At 41.9% G+C, this 19,661-nt stretch overlaps 1 protein-coding gene across 2 annotated transcripts in view; it reads right to left on the bottom strand.

Moving 5' to 3' along the window:
* Positions 1-19,661, bottom strand: part of PAPSS1 (3'-phosphoadenosine 5'-phosphosulfate synthase 1) — a 112,375-nt gene that overhangs the window by 69,760 nt on the left and 22,954 nt on the right. For both annotated transcript variants that reach the window (NM_001034210.2, XM_005207593.4), the window contains 2 exon segments: positions 8,327-8,445; positions 15,434-15,572. In NM_001034210.2, the coding sequence (NP_001029382.1) occupies positions 8,327-8,445; positions 15,434-15,572 (258 nt within the window).

Below are 19,661 nucleotides of genomic sequence, written 5' to 3'. Positions count from 1 at the left end.
ATATTGGAAGAACTGATGCTGAAGCTGAAGCTCCAATACTCTGGCCACCTGATGTGAAGAGCCAACTAAGTAGAAACGACCTTGATGATGGGAAAGATTGAAGGCAGGAGGAGAAGGGGACGAAAGAGGATGAGATGGTTGGATGGCATCACTGACTCAATAGACGTGAGTTTGAGCAAGCTCTGGGAGATCATGAAGGACAGGGAGCCTGGCGTGCTGCAGTCCATGGGGGTCTCGAAGAGTAGGACACAACTGAGCAATTGAACAACAAAGGACCAAAAATTAAGGTTCATGAGGCAGGAATCTGTACTGTGTAATTCACTGCCACACACACAGTGGTTTGCACGGTGCCTAGTATGTACGGCACCGAGTATCTGCTAAATTAATTTACAGGATCGATCAGTACAAGCAGAAATACATACTTTCAAATGTGAAGTGAAATAATTTCCTTAGGAAAGCATATAATTGAAATCCTTCCCCAAAAGAGGGTGGTACCTGAAAAAGCAACTGCGTCAAGAAAGCTTTTACATTTCTTTTGTCACGACCCAAATGAATAATTTTTCAAAAGAAAATTTCTATCTTAAACTAGAATAGTGCCAGAATATCCTTCTGCTGTAAAATTATTTATATTGTACTTGAGGTGTAATGAGGCCACTTGAAAGTAAAAGCCAGAAGCATGTGAAAATGAGTTCTAGGAATTCATGTACCTGGAGTCCTAGATACAGAATCCAATATATTCATGAGCAGGTTAGCACAGATCTCTGAAATACTCATAGGTTAACTGTGTGAATACAATTAGATGACATATACACTCAGTGCAAAGACCAAGGGGGAAACCACGATAGTAATTCAAGGGAGAACTGGTTAGAAGCTAAAGAAGAAGAAAGACCACTTTCCCCCAGTTCTAACCATCAAAGCAAATACTTTAAAAAACAAAGCCCCACATACATGTCCTTTACAACAAGCATTTATTAGACATTAGTTCCTTATCTATTCCTTTTTCCAAAACCTTGAATGAAACTGTCCAATTATGAGACTGTCTAGCAAGTACAGTATAGACTAATAAAAGGAAGAAGAGACCATAACATACACCATATAAAAGGAAGAATCATTAATTAGGAACAAACAAATTAGGAGCAAGGTAAAAATTAAGGCCACAGAGATTAAGGCAAGGAACAGCATCAAAAAAAGGAAAAACAAACAAACAAACAGGTAAACACTGTAGTGAAAAATATAAGAAAAAATGCAGCTTCAAACCAAACCATGGAGAACCTTGAACACAAGTCACCTTAATCCTACAAACACTGGGGAAAATCAATACATATTTTAGAGTAAATGACAGAAAGGATCAGACTACATTTTAGAAAGATGATTCTGCCAACAACATAAAGTGGAATAAAAGGCATATAGAACTGGAGGTGGGGTGACCACTTGAGGGAATATCGAGTAGCATGAGCCTAAAATTACAGTGACAGTCAATCCTGCCTTTTTTACCACTGGGTTGGGGGGAAGCAAAATCCGGTGCATAACAGACATCATGTGAGCCTGTAGTTTCACTTTACAGAATCATGGTTAAAAGTAAGTCCATACAGTGAAGAATCTTGGATTGAATCAGAGAACAGGAAAGGACATTAGTGGGAAAACTGGTGAAATCCAAATAAGCTTGTGCTTTAGTACCAAGGTTAATTTCACAGTGCTGAGAGACGATCTATGATTATGCAAGTTATTAACCTAAGAGGAAGCTAATGAAGGATATATAAGAACTCTGTCCTACTTTTAGATTCACAGAAGAGTCACAAAATTTTATTAATTAAAAAAAAAAAAATCATCTGACCACTACTACCAAAAAAAAATAGCCTCTATGTACTAAAGGGTCAAATTCAAATGATGCTATTCTGAGCAGGGCCCCAAAGAAGTGTTTAGGAATTGAAGGAAAGAAAGGAAGGAAGGAGGATGGCCATCACTTATTAAGTAACTAATCCCTTTTTTAAGTGTCTGAACTATCTGGAATTATCTAAAGCCCATAAAATGGATTCAGAGATTCATGAACCAAAATTTTACAATATCTATGTGCATTTTTCTGAAGTTTCATAACACACATAAGAATCACTAGATGTAGAAAATAGATAATTCAAACTAACAGAAAATAGAACTATGTATAACTTTCCAACATTGATATGACAAGTCTTAAAAAAGAAAATATGGGTTCACAACACAAAACATACAAACAAAATTATCTCAAAATATAAAGGAAGGAACTTCCCTGGTGGTCCAGTGGTTAAGAGTCCACCTGTCAATGCAGGAGACATGGGTTCGATCCCTGGTTCAGGAAGATCCCACATGCCACGGAGCAACTAAGGCCCTGTGCCACAACTACTCAGCCCACGCGCCCTGCCTACTGAGCTCATGACCCGAACTACTGAAGCCTGCACGCCGGCTCGAGAAGTCAAGGCAATGAGAAGACCATGCACTGCGATGGAGACTAGCCCCAGCCTGGTGCAACTAGAGAGAGCCTGCATGCAGCAATAAAGACTCAGCACAGCCAAAAATAAATTTAAAAAGAAAGAAAAAATACTGAAAACACAGCTCAATGAAAATGACACAGAATACTTACTGTGCGTGCGTGCTAAGTTGCTTCAGTCATGTCCGACCCTTTGCGACCCCACGGTCTGTAGCCCTCTAGGTGCCTCTGTCCATGGGATTCTCCAGACAAGGATATTGGAGTGGGTTGCCATTTCCATCTCCAGGGGATCTTCCCCAACCCAGGGACTGAACCTGCATCTCTCACATGTCTCTCCCTTGGCAGGCAAGTTTTTTACCTCTAGTTTCACCTTACTAATTTCATACAAATTTATAAGAAAACTATAAACAACCCCACAAAGGAGAGTAAGGATAGACAGTACACTGAAAATGAAACAGATCTCACAACTGACCACCACTAACAAAGAAAAAGACCAGCTAATCTATAAAATCAAACTTTCCTGAACCCATCACAGAGCTGAGGTCCTAACTCAGTAACATGAACTGCTTCCAAAGAGTGACAAGTCCCACCAAAAAAAGTCAAGACACATGAATTATCTCCCTACAGTAGAGGATGGGAAGAAGAGATGGCTATAGTAAAGACAGAAAGAAGAAAACAGCTTTAAAGATTTAAAAACTCCAATGGCTGAGTGTGGACTTGTGTGGCAGGTTGTTATCACTGGGAACTCAAACACTAGGAGTTCTGCACTCACCCTAAGTGGGCCTGTAACAGGTTTGCAGAAGGAAGATGAGAAGCCGGTCTGGAGACCAGAGAGTGAGCTCCCTCAGTGGTGTAGGCACAAGGCTCTGCCTGCCCCCGCAACACTGTCTCATCCAACACAAAAGCCTTAAGCTGATGGAGGACAGCAAGGACCCCTCACTCCACCCAGGGTCCACTGTTTTGGGGGGGGTCTGTAGAAGCAAGTAGTCATGTACAGATGTGAGAGTTGGATCATAAAGATCCAACTGAGATCTTTATGATCTTCAGCAGAGCACTGAAGAATTGATATTTTTGAATTGTGGTGCTGCAGAAGACTCTTGAGAATCCCCTGGACTGCGAGGAGATCAAACCAGTCAATCCTAAAGGAAATCAACCCTGAATATTCACTGGAAGGACTAAAGCTGAATGAAGCTGAAGCTCCAATATTTTGGTCAGCTGATGCAGAGAGTCAACTCACTTGAAAAGACCCTTATGCTGGGTAAAAATAAAGGCAAAAGGAGAAGGGACCAGAAGAGGATGAGATGGTTAGATAGCATCACTGATTCAATGGACATGAATTTGGGCAGACTTTGGGAGACAGCGGAGGACAGAGGAGCCTGGCATGCTTTAGTTCATGGGGTCACAAAGATTTGAACACAACTTAGCGACTGAACAACAGCAACAATAGAACCAAGTATGGTCCACCGAAAGGAGGTAGAAGAAACTGTCTTGGCCCAAGACCCTGAACCAATACAAACCAGGGATCTACACGTGAGGAGCACAAGACTCATCCTCCAAGACCTCCCAGGTTCAAGGAGAGGCTAGCTACCGTGCAGGGAGGGGAAGACACATTGAGAAAGAACCCCCTCAAGCCCTAGGGACACAGGTCCTGCTTAAGACTGAAGCTGGGACTTCCCTGGTGGGACAGTGGATAAGAATCTGCCTGCCAAGGCAGTGGATATATGTTTCATCCCTGCTCTAGGAAGATCCCACGTGCCACAGAGCAACTAAGCCTGTGCGCTACAACCACCTAGCCCATATGCCTAGAGCTGTGCTCCGCAGCAAAAGAAGCAACCACAGTGAGAAGCCCATGCACCACAATGAAGAGTAGCCCCTGCTCACCACAGCTAGAGAAAGCCCATGCAGAGCAATGAAGACCCAGCACAGTCAAAAAATAAAAAGAAAGAAGTTAATTAATTTAAAAAATATTGCGCCTCCTTTATTAAAAAAGAAAAAGGACTGAAGCTGGAACTTCAGTAAAACTGGAAACCACCACCACTTCCCCATCATGAGCCCAGCTGCTGCTGCTCCTGCTAAGTCGCTTCAGTCATGTCCAACTCTGTGCGACCCCATAGACGGCAGCCCACCAGGCTCCCCTGTCCCTGGGATTCTCCAGGCAAGAACATTGGAGTGGGTTGCCACTTCCTTCTCCAATGCACGGAAGTGAAAAGTGAAAGTGAAGACGCTCAGTCGTGTCCGACTCTTAGTGACCCCATGGACTGCAGCCCACCAGGTTCCTCCGTCCATGGGATTTTCCAGGCAAGAGTACTGGAGTGGGGTGCCACTGCCTTCTCCGAGCCCGGCTACAACGAGGTAGTAAGTGGTAATAAGTGTACTGCCAAGAGAGGAGCAAGAACACTAGTACAGGCATCGAGTGAATGCTAAAAGCTGCAGGTAAAGGAGAAACACTGGGGAAAGCTCTCTGCAGACCAGATCCCACACTAAGGACGAGGTGGAACAGCTCACCACTGGAGAAATCTGGTAGTACATTAAGAGTAACCATAGAATAAGGAAACTCAACACAGAAAATCTGCAAGAGACTACCAAAAACTACTAGAGTTAATCAACGAATTTGGTAAAGTTGCAGGTTACAAAATTAATATACAGAAATCTGTTGCATTTCTATACACTAACAATGAGCTATCAGAAAGAGATCTTAAGACAATTCCATTTGCAATCACATCAAAAAGAATAAAATAGGAATAAATCTAGCTAAGCAAGTAAAAGACTTGTTACCAGAAAACTAAAAGACACTAATGAAAGAAACTGAAGATGACAGATGGAAAGATATACCTCGGCCATGGATCGAAAGAATTAGTTCAGTTAAAATGAGGACACTACTCAAGGCAGTCTACAAATTCAATACAATCCCTAACAAATTACTAATGGCATTTTTTACAGTAGTGGAATAAATAATCTTAAATTTTGTATGGAAACACAAAAGACTCCAAACAGCTAAAACAATCTTGAGAAAGAAGAATAAAGCTGGAGGTATCACGCTCCCTAAAAATTTCAAACTACACTATAAAGCTACAGTCATCAAAATGTTATGTTACAAAAACACACAGATCAAACAGAATAGAGAGCCCAGAAATGAACCCACACTTATATGGGCAATTAATCTACAGCAAGGGGGCCAAGAATATACAATAGGAAAAAGACAGCCTCTTCAATAAACAATTTTAGAAAAACTGGATAGCTACAGGCAAAAGAATCAAACTGCCAACTTTCTCACACCATATAAAAAAATAAATTAAAACTGGATTAAAGTCTTAAATGTAAGACCTGAAACCATAAAACTTCTACAAGAAAACACACACAGTATGCTCTCTGGCCTTAATAACATTTTTTTTTTTTTTTTTGGCTATGTCTCTTCAGCAATGGAAACACCATCAAAAACAAACATATGGGACTACATAAAAACAAAAGCATTTGCACAGCAAAGGAAATTAACAACAAAACAAAAAGGTCTCCTACTGAATGGGAGAAGATATTTTTCAAATGATCCATCTGATAAGGTTAATATCCAAAATATACAAAGAACTCATACAACTAACATAAAAAGAAAAGATTAAAAAATAGGCAGAGGCTCTGAGAAGCTGAACAGACATTTTCACAAAGAAGACATGCAGCTGATAAACAGGTCCATGAAAAGATGCTCAACATCAATGATCATCAAGGAAACAAATCAAAACCATCATGAGATATTACCTCACACCTGTCAGAATGGCTATTTTCAAAAAACACAACAAGTTATAGCAAGTATTGTCAAGAATGTGTAGAAAAGGGAACCCTCATACTCTACTGGTGGAATATGTATTAGTGTAGCCACTTAGGAAAACAGCATGGATAGTCCTCAAAAAAATAAAAATAGAACTATCATATGATCCAGCAATAACTCTTCTAGGTATTTGTCCAAAGAAAATAAAAACACTAATTAGAAAAAATATACACACCCCTATGTAGCATTATTTACACATCCCAGATATGGATGCAACCCAAGTACCCATCAATAGATGAATGAATAAAGTTGTGGTAGACGTATACAATGAAAACTAGCCATAAAAGAGAATAGAATCTTGCCACTTATGACAGTATGGATGACTCAGAGGATATGATTAAGTCAGACAGAGAAAAAGAAACATTGTATGATTTCACTTATATATGGAATCTAAAAAAACAAATGAACAAGCTTAACAAAACAGAAACAGAGTTATTGACACAGAGAACAAAAGGGTGTTTACCAGAAGAGAGGGGACTGGGGAGAAGGAAAGAAATAGGTGAGGTTGATTCAGAGGTACAAGCCTACAGCTCCAAGAGAAATATACAATGTGGGGAACATAGTTAATAACTAAGTAATATTTTTGTGGTGACATGTAATAATTAGATTTATTATGGTGATCATTTTGGAATGTATAAAAACACCATTCTGTGGTGTGACAGAAACCAACCCAGGGTTCTAGGTCAACTGGAAGAAGCACAAGCTGGAATCAAGATTACCGGGAGAAATATCAATAACCTCAGATATGCAGATGACACCACCCTTATGGCAGAACGTGAAGAGGAACTAAAGAGCCTCTTGATGAAAGTGAAAGAGGAGAGTGAAAAAGTTGGCTTAAAGCTCAACATTCAGAAAACGAAGATCATGGCATCCGGTCCCATCACTTCATGGGAAATAGATGGGGAAACAGTGGAAACAGTGTCAGACTTTATTTTTGGGGCTCCAAAATCACTGCAGATGGTGATTGCAGCCATGAAATTAAAAGACACTTACTCCTTGGAAGAAAAGTTATGACCAACCTAGATAGCATATTCAAAAGCAGAGACATTACTTTGCCAACAAAGGTCCGTCTAGTCAAGGCTATGGTTTTTCCTGTGGTCATGTATGGATGTGAGAGTTGGACTGTGAAGAAGGCTGAGCGCCAAAGAATTGATGCTTTTGAACTGTGGTGTTGGAGAAGACTCTTGAGAGTCCCTTGGACTGCAAGGAGATCCAACCAGTCCATTCTGAAGATCAGCCCTGGGTGTTCTTTGGAAGGAATGATGCTAAAGCTGAAACTCCAGTACTTTGCCCACCTCATGTGAAGAGTTGACTCATTGGAAAAGACTCTGATGCTGGGAGGGATTGGGGGCAGGAGGAGAAGGGGACGACAGAGGATGAGATGGCTGGATGGCATCACCAACTCAATGGACGTGAGTGTGAGTGAACTCCGGGAGGTGGTGATGGACAGGGAGGCCTGGCGTGCTGTGATTCATGGGGTCGCAGACAGTCGGACACGACTGAGCGACTGAACTGAACTGAATGCTTTAAAAACACACAAACATACAAACAAACTCACAAAGAAAGAGATCAGATTTGTAATTACCAGAGGAAGGGACGGGGAGGAGAGGGAACTGGAGGAAAGTAGTCAAGAAGCACAATCTCCAGTGATAAGGTGAATACTGGGGATGTCATGGACAACATTACAAGTGCCATTAGCCCTGCTGTATGTTATATACTAAAGTTCCTGAGAGAGCAAATCCTAAGAGTTATTACACACACACACACTCACAAACATTTCTATTTCTTTAATTTTGGGTCTATATGAGATGATGGATGTTCACTACACTTAATGTGACAGTCACTTCATGATGTAAGTCAAATCATTATGCTGTACACTATAAACATACAATGCTGTGTGTCGATTATGTCTCAAAATTGGAAGAAAAAAAAGAACTTAAAATATACATGTTACTCCATATTACCACCATCCTTCATTTGGAGAGGGAATGTTATAAATCGGACATAATCATTCTCTGGGAATTCGCTCTTTGACATCCTCTTACCCGTTCCTGTAGAAGCTCCACCACCTGCTGGACACAGTCATTTACATCACAGGAGTCTGTTTTCAGCACTAATTCAGGGGCCTCTGGCTTTTCATATTCAGAATCAATCCCAGTGAAACCTATAAAAGGTAACAGATGATAGAGAGGGTGGAAATTAAAATAGGTTTGTTTCTTCAGCGCAAGTCTCTGCTATGCTGAAGTTCATTTTTACACTCCCCTTTAGGTTACAGGGTTATATTACTGAAACTTCTTCCTGGGGAGATTTCTAATTAAACTTTTGTTCCCTCTCTGAATATAAACAGTCAATCCTCCTCATTCGCAGTGGTCATGTTCAACTGCCACAAACACAGATGTAGTGAATACTAAACCACAGCTCCAAGGAGATACATGGAGGTGGGTTCCTGTGAGCCTCCTATCACCAAATTTTTATCAACCAATTAATATATAACTTTTAATAAGTATTTATATATATATATATATATAGTTGATTCATTAACACCAAAATAATGGCTACAAGCACCAGAATTCACATCTGAACAAAACTTACTTATCTAACATGTATATTTTCTCCCCAAGACAGGTCAGTCTTCCTGCAGTTCAAACAACGAGACAACACTTCAGCACCATGCCAAGGTAGAGGAGTGCATTTTAAAAAAGCAAAATCACCAAAAAGCTAAAAAATAAAAGACATGGCACTGAACAGGCCGTGTAAAGCACACTCCTTTGCAGCATGAGAGCTGAAACACAAAGGCGTTGTTCAGACTTGAGCCGGGACTGTGTACTCTGGGTGACTAAAAGGCTGCTGCTCTGTGTGTGTTTACAAGCCAAAGCACTGTGGCTACACTGATGTGGGGGTTACAAATAAGCTTGAGTGAGTAGGCACATGTGCAGCCCTGGAGTCTTCAAATAATGAAGTCAGACAATACTTCTATCACCTTTCCTTCCCTGTTAAGTAAGTGCCTTGTAAGAAGAAACAGGAATGAATACAAAGTGACCCAGAGCATCCAATTTCTCCACAGGGACACAGGACATAGTGCCTAAGCTCTGGGCATACAACCAACCTCATCGAGGTCTTTTTTCCTCTCAGTGCAAAAACTGATGCCAAGTCAATCTGTCCATTATATTCACCAGGATTATCTGCAGCCAAATTAAAGCTCTGCAAGCTTCTTCTGCCATCACAGTCAGTGTTCAAGATCACATTAAGTTAATCAGGATCTATTAACTACTATTGGCTCAAGTAAAACGTAGGTGAGGAATCCTGTTATATCATCAAATACGTTCCACAATCAAATGCAATCAATTTAGGTATTAACCACTATTTAGATTTTCCCTATCATATATGTGCTACTGTGTAACTGCTAGAAGAGAAAGAATACATGTTGCTACCACAGAATGGGCTGACTGAGCTAAACGTATGCTATTCCTGTCTTTCACATTATTCCATACCTAAGTCATTCAGGGCCTATTTGCCTTGGAACACCAATTCCTGGGTTAGAATGGTAAATACGAATTTAAAATCATTACTATTAAGAGGCATAGGCATCAAATGAACCGACTTACAAAACAGAAAGAGACTCACAGGCTTAGAGAACAAAGTTAATGATTGCAGGAGGAGAAGGATAAGGGGAAGGGACAGTTGGGGACTTTGGGATGGACATGTACACTCTGTTATATTTTAAATGGAAAACCAAAAGGACCTACTGTATAGCACAGGGAACTCTGCTCAAAGGTATGCAGCAGCGTCAATGGGAGGGGAGTCTGGGGAAGAATGGATACATGTATTGTGTGCGGCTGAGTCCCTTTGCTGTCCACCTGAAACTACCACAACATTGTTCACTGACTATATTCCAACATAAAATTCAAAGATTTTTTTTCTTAACAAGAGGCATAGGTATCAAAGAAGCTTTGAGATGAACACTATAAGTCTACAACCCACCTATTTCATTCTTTTTCTATCTCATATTCCTAAGTATCACATAAAGTCCAAGCCCAGGAAGAAATTTTTGCATTACTGATACTTCCAACAGTATCACTGGTAAGTCACAGTAACATAGATAGGGAACAAATCTGGTTATTTAAAACTCTAGTTCATAAGTTCTAATTCTCAAATGTGGCTACAACTTGGAATCACCAGGTCCTACCCTCAAGAGATTCTGATTTCATTGGTCTGGGGTTCAGCCTTGGCACTAGATTTTTTAAGTTCTCCTAGGTGATCCTTGTGTGCAGCAAAGCTTGAAGATCACTGTGTTGGGAGGTTTGGTTTAACATTTTAAAAGTCCAGGAAGTTTCCTCCTCCTTAATTTATCCCATAAGTGATTATAATAAATGTACATTGTGAGGAAAACATTTATATAAGTAGATTATAACTACTTAAGAACTAATCATGAAAATAATCTAGGTATTAAAAGTATCTGACTTAGGCATACACTTACAGTTTAGTAATGCCATATAAAAGCCTGAGGTCCACTGAATGGATGTAATACCACCTGTCCTTGAATTTTTACCATCAAGGATCATTGCTAAGAAACTCTCTAAGCACCATTCTAACAACGAATGATTTCTAAAGACTACCCGGTCAGGAACTCTAATATTATGGCTAACCTAAAATAAATAAATGTGGGTACACTCAAGCACATGGGTATACATTAACCTAAGGAACGTTTTATCAATGCCTAGTCAGAGGAATTAAGAAATACTTGGCAAACAAGCAACACGTAGAAAACTGAACTAATACAAACATACTCCCAGATGCAGAATGCAAACTGCAAGTGACTTAAGCTATTTTGGCTTTGGTCTTATTCAACTTTACATCCCTAGCACCAAACACAAACTTTGCAAATAGACAGTGGAGATCTATGTGCTGAACACATGATTTCTACTCCACCTTCCATACCATCCCACAAGCATTTACTGTGTATGTACTAAGTATTATGCTTTGGGCCATTTGTTGTTGTTCAGTTGCTCAGTCGTGTCCAACTTTTTGTGACCCCGTGGACTACAGCACATCAGGCTTCCCTGTCATTCACCATCTCCCAGTATTTGCTCAAACTCATGTCCATTGAGTTGGTGATGCCATCAAACCATCTCATCCCCTGTTGTCCCCTTCTCCTACCTTCAATCTTTCCCAGCAGCAGGACCTTTTCCAATCAGTAGGCTTTTCACATTAGGCGGCCAAAGGTTTGGAGCTTCAGCATCAGTCCTTCCAATGTATATTCAGGGTTCATTTCCTTTAGGATTGACTGGTTTGATCTCCTTGCTGTCCAAGAGACTCTCAAGAGTATTCACCAGCCCCAGAGTCCAAAGGAATCAATTCTTTGGCACTCAGCCTTTTTTACTGTCCAGCTCTCACATCCATACATGACTAGTAGAAAAACCATAGCTTTGACTATATAGACTTTTGATGGCAAAATAACATCTCTGCATTTTAATATGCTGTCTAGGTTTGTCATTGCTTTTCTTCCAAGGAGCAAGTGTCTTTTAATTTCATGGCTGCAGTCACTGTCTGCAGTGATTCTGGAGCCCAAGAAAATTAAGTCTGTCACCGTTTCCATTGTTTCCCCATCTATTTGCCATGAAGTAATGGGACCAGATGCTATGATCTTTGTTTTCTGAATGTTGAGTTTTAAGCCAGCTTTTTCACTGTCCTCTTTCACCTTCATCAAGAGGCTCTTTAATTCCTCTTTGCCTTCTTCCATAAGAATGGTGTCATCTGCATATCTGAGATTATTTATATTTCTCCCTGCAATCTTGATTCCAGCTTGTGTTTCATCCAGCCTGGCATTTTGCATGATGTATTCTGTACATAAGTTAAATAAGCAGGGTGACAATATACCATTTGACGTACTCCTTTCCCAATTTGGAACCAGTCCATTGTTTCATGTCCAGTTCTACTTGTTGCTTCTTGACCTGCATGCAGATTTCTCAGGAGGCAGGTAAGGTGGTCTGGTATTCCCATCTCTTGAAGAATTTTCCACAGGTTGTTGTGATCCACACAGTAAAAGCTTTAGCGTAGTCAATGAAGCAGAAGTAGATATTTTTTCTGGAATTCTCTAGCTTTTTTTATGATCCAACGGATGTTGGCAATTTGATCTCTGGTTCCTCTGCCTTTTCTAAATCCAGTTTGTACATGTGGAAGTTCCCAGTTCACATACTATTGAAGCCTCGCTTGAAGGATTTTTTAAAATTAATTAATTTATTTTAATTGGAGGCTAATTACTTTACAATATTATAGTAGTTTTTGCCATACGTTGACATGAATCAGCCATGGGTGTACATGTGTTCCCCATGCTGAACCCCCTCCCACCTTCGCTTGGAGGATTTTGAGCATTACTTTGCCAGCACATGAAATGAGGATAATCGTGTGGTAGTTTGAGCATTCTTTGGCATTGCCTTTCTTTGGGATGGGAATGAAAAGCAACCTTTTCCAGTCCTGTGGCCACTGCTGAGTTTTCCATATTTGCTTGCATACTGAGTGCAGCACTTTCACAGCATCATCTTTTAGAATCTGAAATAGCTCAGCTAGAATTCCATCACCTCCACTAGCTTTGTTCATAGTGATGCTTCCTAAGGCTCACTTGACTACACACGCCAGGATGTCTGGCTCTAGGTGAGTGATCACATCATTGTGGTTATCCAGGTCATTATGATCTTTTTTGTATAGTTCTTCTGTATATTCTTGCTACCTCTTCTTAATATCTTCTGCTTCTGTTAGGTCCCTACCATTTCTGTCCTTTATTAAGCCCACTTTTCCATGAAATGTTCCCTAATCTCTAATTTTCTTGAACAGATCTCTAGTCTTTCCCATTCTATTGCTTTCCTCTATTTCTTTGCACTGATCACTTATAAAGGCTTTCTTATCTTTCCTTGCTATTCTCTGAAACTTTACATTCAGATGGGTATATCTTTCCTTTCCTCCTCTGCCTTTCATTTCTCTTCTTTTCTCAGCTATTTGTAAGGCCTCCTCAGACAACCATTTTGCCTTTCTGCATTTCTTTTTCTTCAGGATGGTTTTGATCACCGCCTCCTGTATAATGTCATGAACCTCCATCCATAGTTCTTCAGGAATTCTACCAGATCTAATCCCTTGAATCTATTTGTCACTTTCATTGAATGGTCCAGCGGTTTTCCCTACTTTCTTCAATTTAAGTCTGAATTTTGCAATAAGTTCATGATCTGAGCCACAGTCAACTCCCTGTCTTCTTTTTACTGTCTGTATAGAGCTTTTTCATCTTCAACTACAAAGAATATAATCAATATAATCAATCTGATTTTCATATTGACCATCTGGTGGTATTAATGTGTACAGTCATCTCTTGTGTTGCTGCAGAGGGTGTTTGCTATGACTAGTGCGTTCTCTTAGCAAAACTCTGTTAGTCTTTGCCCTGCTTCATTTTGTACTCCAAGGCCAAGCCTGCTGCTACTCCAGGTTATCTCTTGACTTCCTACTTTTAGGCCATGCTTTGTGCTAAATTCTAATAACACAAAAAATGGTAAAGAGGGTGCTTACTCCAGGTGGGCAGACAAACCTACCTCCCTCACCAATCCATCCTTGCAAAAACAACAAAACCAACTACAGTTAAAGTAAGTAAAAGATTCAGACATCAGGATCCTGGACACATCCTTCAGCTTCTCTTTGCAAGTCTCTATGACGAACAAACAGAAGGGAACACTGATAATCAACAGAGAGAGCTGTGTGCTCATTCACTGAGTCGTGTCTAACTCTGCAACCCCATGGGCTGTAGCCCACCAGGCTCCTCTGTCAATGGAATTCTCCAGGCAAGAATACTGGAGTGGGTTGCCATGCCCTCCTCCAGGGGTCTTCCCAACCCAGGGATCAAACCCAGGTCTCCCACATTGCAGGCAGATTCTTTACTGTCTGAGCCACCAGGGAAGCCCATGAATACTGGAGTCGGTAGCCTATCCCTTCTCCAAGGGATCTTCATGACCCAGGAATTGAAATGGGGTCTCCTGCATTGTAGACGGATTCTTTACCAGCTGAGCTACCAGGTAAGCCAGAGGGTGACCTAGAAACTAAATGGATAAACTGGTTCCCTTCCTGTTGTTATCACATTCAGGACTGTTCTTCCTGAGTCAAGAAAGTACAGGCTTCATAGGTCAAACTGAGCTTCCAAGGTGGCAAGACTGGACACGAGCCTGCCCAAGGAACCAAATTCACCACCAGATTCAGTGGAACTCGCCCCAACTGCTAATGCATTCCCAGGCCCAGACAAAAGAGCTTAACAAGCATTTTCCTTCCTGTTCCACCTTTTCCTTTTCAGGGTCAGAAGCTGGTGCCAAAATTTATACTTCATGGAACTCCTGGGAGCTTCTGATAGTCCCAGGCTATCACATATTCCCTGCTGGGAAGGCAAATAAAAGTTACCAGCATGAATTGATCCCAAAGAATGTAAACTAAATATCTATCTTTGATGCTTTTTTCATGTTGGCCTGCTCTCTCTTACTGTTAATAATAATAACAGACCAGGACTAATGTCAAAGGATGTCTAAAAGATAAATAGAATGACTGGTATCAAAGGCCACAGAGGAACAAGTTCTAAATGTCTCTATGCCAAATTTTCATCAGAGTTGAAACTCTGGGAACAGACTATAAAACTGAAAATATAAGCTGCATGTACTTTGATATGTTAATTCAATCTAATGCAACAATCACACATAGAATGAATTTCAGATCATTCCAAGCACAATGTTATACATAACAATGAGACATTTTCCTTGCTCTCAAGATGCTTATAATTTAGGCATTTTCCCCATTCACTATGGAATTTCTTACATTTTCACTAGAACAAAGACCACAGAAGTGCTAGGCACCAAATTACACCAATATGTTTCCACCAGCCCCCAAAATCCAAGTCCTCTAAAACCTGTCTTGTGAGTAGGATTTTAACCTGATGGATGATGCGGAGTATACACAGTACTACTACTGGTTAGGCCTGAGAGATCCAACTGTGTAGTAAGACCCACTCACTCTTCTCAAGGAGCTTCAAGTTGTTCGAATACTTTCATCTTTTAGAAAAGATTATCCGTCTCAGATATGGTAAGATGAAATATTTAAGGAAAGACAAATTGGGGAAAAAACGTATTACTTACCTTTAATTTCTCCAGCCCGTGCTTTTTTGTAGAGTCCCTTGACATCCCTCTGTTCACAAACATGCAGGGGAGCATCGACAAACACTTCAAAGAAAGGCAAACTCGCACCCTCGTGAATCCGCCTTGCATTGTTGCGATCCTTAGGAAAAAGATGTGCGCAGAAACGTAACAAAGAATAATCACAGGAACCAAGGGTACAATAGTGATAACAAGGACAAGTCAAAGAGCTTTTCGGTTGAGTTAGTGCAAAATGTATTACTCAAAGTTTAATTTATATTTTAAAAATACAAACTGAAAATAAAAACCCAAGAAATCAGGTTAAGAAGCCCATTCTGCACTAAGAATTTTAAAAGGGTTGCTATTCTGAAAATCGGATATATTGGGAAGTTCCAGGAGGCAGAATAAATGCCCCACAAGAACTTTCACCTAAACTTTATGAGGAACGTGAGCCAAAGCTCAGCTCCAATGCAAATGCCATCAGGCCGCTCTTTTAATAACTCACTCAACCTCAGCCTGTGCTGGCCTAAAAGTAACATCACCAGAAATCCATTCAGAACCCTGAGGCTAGTTTATTCTCTTGCCAAATACAAACCCCTGCAGCCACTGCACATCTCTAACACACCCCAAACTTTATTTTTCTGCATGGCTCCTAACCCCCAGCTCTGGTAATTACTTCATCGCCCAGTCTAAAACCTCTCCACTCTGTCTTCTGGAATACTCCGCCCTTTTCAGTGAACTACTTCTTCTTTCTGGTCTTAACTAAAACCAAGTTCTCCCTTCAGGCTTCACTCCCCTGCCTGTTCTCAAAGTCAGGCTCCACACTCACTCTATCCATCCAAGGCAGTACCACCATTTTTGCTGTCATTTACCATCATTCTTATGGTCCCTCCACTCAAGCCTACTTCCACTCTTACCAACGGCTACACCTCTGACTTTAAAAAGAAAATCCCCAGACACGAATGCTCTCCATCTCCCCTCTGCCGTATAAATATACCTACATCCCCTCCCGCACTCCTCCTTTCACAGATTCAAAATGCCCTAGCCCACAATGGAATACCACTCAGCCATATAAAAGAATGAGCTTTTGCCATCTGTGGCAGCATGGATGGGCCTGGAGGGCATCATGCTGATGACACAAGTTTGACAGAGAAAGACTAACACTGTATGGGATCACTTACACGTGGAATCTTAGAAAACACAACCAACTAGTGAATATAACAAAGAAGAAGCCAACTCACAGAGAGAGAAAAATCAGTGATTACCAAAGGGGAGAGGAGGGAAGGGGCAACACAGGGGTGGGGAGTGAGAGAGACAAAACTACTCGGTACAAGATAGGTTCAGGGATGCACTGTACCACACAGGGAATGGAGCCAACATTTTGTAGTAACTGTAAATGGAAAGTAACTTTTAAAATTATACGTTTAAAAAAAAATCTCCTTCTGGATAGGTGGGGGGTTGGGGATGGACATGTACACATTGCTATGATTAAAACGGAGAGCAGACAAGGATCACACAGAATTCTGCTCAATGCTGTGTGGTGGCCTGGATGGGAGGGGAGTTGGGGGGAGAATGGATACGTGTGTATGTATGGCTGAGTCCCTCTGCTGTTCACCTGAAACTGTCACAACATTGTTAACTGGCTATATCCCAATACAAAATAACAAGTTAAAAAAAAAAAATCCCTTCCCTCTAATGAAACTTGCTCAGTCCGCGATTCCTGCTTCATCCAGAATCTTCAACCTTCTCTTTCTTCACGGACAACGAACAAGTAAAAGTCACTATTTTCCATTAAAAACAGGTGAACAAACAAATGATACAAAAATCCCCATGGTCATGGGCACTTGCCAGGCCATTCTGCCCACATTTCACACTACTGACCGTCCATACCCCAACAAGGCTGCTCCCTGGTGGATCCCACACAGGCTGCCCAGGGCTCCTTCCACTGCACCCCTCGCTGCAGCACTGGCGGTGCCCACAGCTGATCAGGAGCCCACTGCTCACCCCACACAGTCCCGGAGCACTCTTCTCAACTGCTTTCACAGTGGAAACTACAATATACACACCAACTCTCCAGCCTGAACTCTCTCCATTTCTGAAATTAAACACCCTTTTGAAACTTGCTCGTATACACACCCTCCTGGACATCCCCCATGCTGCTGCTGCTAAGTCGCTTCAGTCATGTCTGGCTCTGTGCGACTCCATAGACGGCAGCCCACGAGGCTCCCCCATCCCTGAGATTCTCCAGGCAAGAACACTGGAGTGGGCTGCCATTTCCTTCTCCAATGCATGAAAGTGAAAAGTGAAAGTGAAGTCGCTCAGTCGTGTCCGACTCTCAGCGACCCCATGGACTACAGCCCACCAGGCCCTCCATCCATGGGATTTTCCAGGCAAGAGTACTGGAGTGGGGTGCCATTGCCATGTACCTTGAACATGTCCAAAAACTGAAAGCATTCTCTTTCCTCCCAGGCTCTCCTTCCCACTCATACTGCCCAAATCAAGGGATAAGAACACTATTCTGGAATCCCCGGAGTTTTCCTGGTTCCTTCCCTTTGCCGTCCCATCTTGTGCATTTTGTCCCAAAGTCCTTCAGATTTTACCTCCAGACATTACACTAATCCACTCCTTGCCTAACTTCTGGTTCCACCTTATTTCTCTTGCCTGGACAAGTGTGACACCCTTTTAATCAGTCTACTGGCTTCCAGCTTTGATCTTCTCAAAGGCACACTCTACACTGTACCCAGGATGACAAGATGATGCAAATTCAACCACGTCACTAAACTCTTCAGAGACCCCCCCGCCCGCCCCGTCTCAATTGCCATCAGGGTAAAAGCCAAGCTTCTCAGACTGACAGGACAGGCCTCCTTCACCTGGGCCAACATTCTCAAGTCTTGCATTTGACGTTCTATTGATAATTAATGCCAATCTTTCCACCAGGCTGCTTGGATCTGATGCCTTTGCCATAGCCCCTGCAAACACGCTCACCCCTCTCCTGTGGCTACAGCAGTGCGCTCACTCAGAGTAAGCCCCATGCTAAGTCCTCAGGAACCCTGCCCCACACGTCCAGGCTGGCTGAGGGCCTCGCTTCTCTGAGTTCTCAGTGCTCAGTGACTCAGTCGTGTCCAACTCTTCACAACCCCATGGACCGCAGCTCACCAGGCTCCTCTGTCCATGGGATCTTCCGGGCAAGAACTGGAGTGGGTTGCCATTTCCAACTCCAGGGGATCTTCTGGACCCAGGGATCAAACCCATGTCTCTTGCGTCTCCTGTACTGGCAGGTCGATTCTTTACCACTGTGCCTTCTGGGAAAGTACCCACAATGTACCTCTGTCACAGATCCTAATGTACTGAAATAATTTCATGAGCTTTATGACGTTAGTTTCTGGCACAGCAGCTCAATGGTGATCCTACTATTCCAACTGTCCTTCCAAATGAAGGTGTTCCCAAGTTTCCATCCGTCGCTCTCTTCTCATTCTCTATACTCTTTTGTTTTTCAGCTTCATCAAGGCTTCAACTAATCGAGTTAATGACTTCCAAAACTATATCTCAACTCTATACAACGTTCCTGAACTCCAGAACACATTTCCAAATAACCCAGTGGTCATCTTCACCTAGCTACGCCACCGACACTTCAAATCTTACCCACCTAAAATGACACGGTTTTCTCCTCCCTTCCTACTCTACATCTTCTAACTCGATCAGATCATCTTCTCTTCAGAAAGCACCCTCCTTCATGTTCACCCCCAATTCAGCAATCAATCCAGGCACGACATCCCACTGACACTACATGCTCAAGAGCTCTCAAATATGCCCCATCTTTTCTATTCCCACGGCCGGTGCCTGAATTCACCCCAAAAGCCTCCTAACTATTCTCCTACCTCTCGACCATTCTCATTCCAGGCTTTACAGTGACCTCATAAAAATACACACCCAGAGACACCATTCCCCAGCACAATCTCAGCTCTCCACCACGCCTGGGGCAAAGTCCTGAGCAGTCTGGAGTTTGGCGTGAGACTGCTGCAAATGGCTCGAGCTGCATCTTTCCTCATGTTTATCCTGCAGAGCAGCCAAACCAAACTACCTACAGGTCCCCAGGTGCAATTCCCTCACATGTCCATGCTTTTGTAACTACTGCGGTATCTCCTCTGTCTGAAATAGCTTTCTCCCTCTGGTCTAACTGGTACACTGGGTCACCCTTCGTGACTCACCTCAAGCAACACCACCTCTTTGG

Source organism: Bos taurus, chromosome 6 (assembly GCF_002263795.3).
Source record: "Bos taurus isolate L1 Dominette 01449 registration number 42190680 breed Hereford chromosome 6, ARS-UCD2.0, whole genome shotgun sequence".
Classification (NCBI taxonomy): Eukaryota; Metazoa; Chordata; class Mammalia; order Artiodactyla; family Bovidae; genus Bos; species Bos taurus.
The sequence above is the reverse complement of the archived record's forward strand: the minus strand, read 5'-3'. Positions and strand labels throughout refer to the sequence as shown.